Here is a 1,965-nt window from a genome sequence, read left to right as displayed (position 1 = left end):
AGGGGGGGGCCCCCACTTAAAGTGGTTTGAATCCGAGGAGGGAGGATTTTGCTGGAACCCCCCCTTCAGGGGGGGTGGCCTTCCCAATGAGATGGAAGGATGGGAACTTTTTAAGAGTACAAGCTTCGGATCGGTTGAACAAATTTCGGTGTGGATAAGATAAGCAATCGACCCGCTTTCTCACCGGCCACAGCACCGGAAGGGTGGCTTGGCCGAACCCGACACCGAACGGTCTGGCGCTACCCCGCAGCGGCCGCCACGCTACGGAAGGCAGGTAGTAGCAATGACGGCAGTGACGATGCGGGGTCCAGACCCTTACGACGAACGGGTGGCTGCCGCCGTCGAAAGAAGGTGGGAAGCCTGAAAACGTGAAGCTCTTACATCGGCGGTACACTTCGTATGTTCCTCTTGTTTTCAAACCAAAATATTCGAATCAACTTACATCGACACAACACAATGGGCCCATTGCGACTCATCCTCGTAGGTCTTCAGCTGTTCATCATGGCTGCAGCTAGCACATCCCATTCGCCAGAGCGCTGCATCATGTATTTGACTGGGTATGTGTCACACCTGTCAACTAGACATGGCTTGATTTCGTTGAAATTATGTGCTCACTTCTACCGCTCAGTCAACACGATGTCGTCCCCAGCAAGGATCTGCTGACTGAAGTCACGCATGTTGCATTGGCCTTTATGCGCTCTGAAGTCTTCAATGCCGAAGACGTACCAAGCGAGTGGCCGCTCTTTACTACTGTCGACAAGGCACGGTCTCAGTTCCTCCCAGGCACCAAGATCATGGTCGCCATAGGCGGGTGGGGTGACACGGCCGGCTTTGAAGAGGCGGCGATTGATGAGCGGTCCAGGAAGCGCTGGGCTCGCAACGTGGCTGCCATGGTTGAGGCAACCGGTGCAGACGGTGGGGTTCCTGAGTTCTTCATGGAAATACATGACGCGCTCGGCTAACACTTCACAGGCGTCGATGTTGATTGGGAGTATCCAGGGTCTGTCCTCGGAGCTGAATGTGTTCCATCATGCCTTATACTGACAGTCGGCAGCGGCAACGGCGAAGACTACAAGCAGGTGCCCAACTCGGAGAAGGAATGGCAGATCGAAGCCTTCCCTCTCCTGCTGGAAGAACTTCGCAGCGCCCTCGGCACACAGCAGCTCATCTCTGCGGCCGTACCGGGACTCGAGCGTGACCTCATGGCCTTCACACCCACGACGACACCCCGCATCGCGGAGCTGCTGGACTTTATCAACGTCATGACGTATGACCTGATGAACCGCCGAGACACCATTACGAAACACCACACTGGAGTCAGGCTGTCGTTGGCCGCCATTGACGCATACATTGCCCGCGGTGCGCCGGCCGAAAAGCTCAACCTGGGATTCGCCTTCTACGTGAAATGGTTCAAGACAACGCCGTGTCCGGACCCTGAGAACACGGTTGGATGCCCCACGCTGCTACTCGAGGATCCGGAGACGGGCGCTGACCTCGGCCGAACCGGCGGGTTCAGCTGGCATGATCCCATTCCGGAGGGCGAGGCCTCGTCTTTCGAGAGAGCGAAGAGCGAGGGCAAATACGATGAGAAGGACGGCGGGTACTACTACTGGGACGAGGGCGAGGCTCGCTGGTGGACCTTTGATGATCGGGACGCCATCCTGCGCAAGTTCCCGCTGATTGTCGACCAGCGGCGTCTCGGCGGCGTGTTTGCGTGGGGGCTTGGGGAAGATGCGCCTGCGTTCGAACATCTCGACGCCGTCAACGAGGGGCTCCGGCACTCGCGAAGGGAAGCGCAGTTTCACGGTGAGTTGTGACGAGCCGGCAGACGGCGCGCATAAGCGCGATGCTGAATGACGATGAGTAGAAGCATGGAAACCAGCTTGAGGTTGAGCATATTCTCTTTTTACTGATTGTTTGGTATCATGTGCTATGTACTTCCCACCACGTCTTCGTCCCAAATGA

The 1,965-nt window shown here is 56.9% G+C and overlaps 1 protein-coding gene across 1 annotated transcript; it reads left to right on the top strand.

Annotated features, from left to right (window-relative positions):
• Positions 1–501: 501 nt before the first annotated feature.
• On the top strand, positions 502–1,817 carry VDBG_07094 (chitinase 18-4; the record flags this gene model as incomplete). The annotated part of the gene is made up of 4 exons (XM_003002477.1): positions 502–557; positions 629–915; positions 973–1,000; positions 1,055–1,817. The coding sequence occupies 4 exons, from the start codon at positions 502–504 to the stop codon at positions 1,815–1,817; spliced, it is 1,134 nt and encodes a 377-aa protein (XP_003002523.1).
• Positions 1,818–1,965: the final 148 nt, after the last annotated feature.

The sequence above is a fragment of the Verticillium alfalfae genome, genomic scaffold (genome assembly GCF_000150825.1).
Source record: "Verticillium alfalfae VaMs.102 supercont1.9 genomic scaffold, whole genome shotgun sequence".
Taxonomy (NCBI): domain Eukaryota; kingdom Fungi; phylum Ascomycota; class Sordariomycetes; order Glomerellales; family Plectosphaerellaceae; genus Verticillium; species Verticillium alfalfae.
The sequence above is the reverse complement of the archived record's forward strand: the minus strand, read 5'-3'. Positions and strand labels throughout refer to the sequence as shown.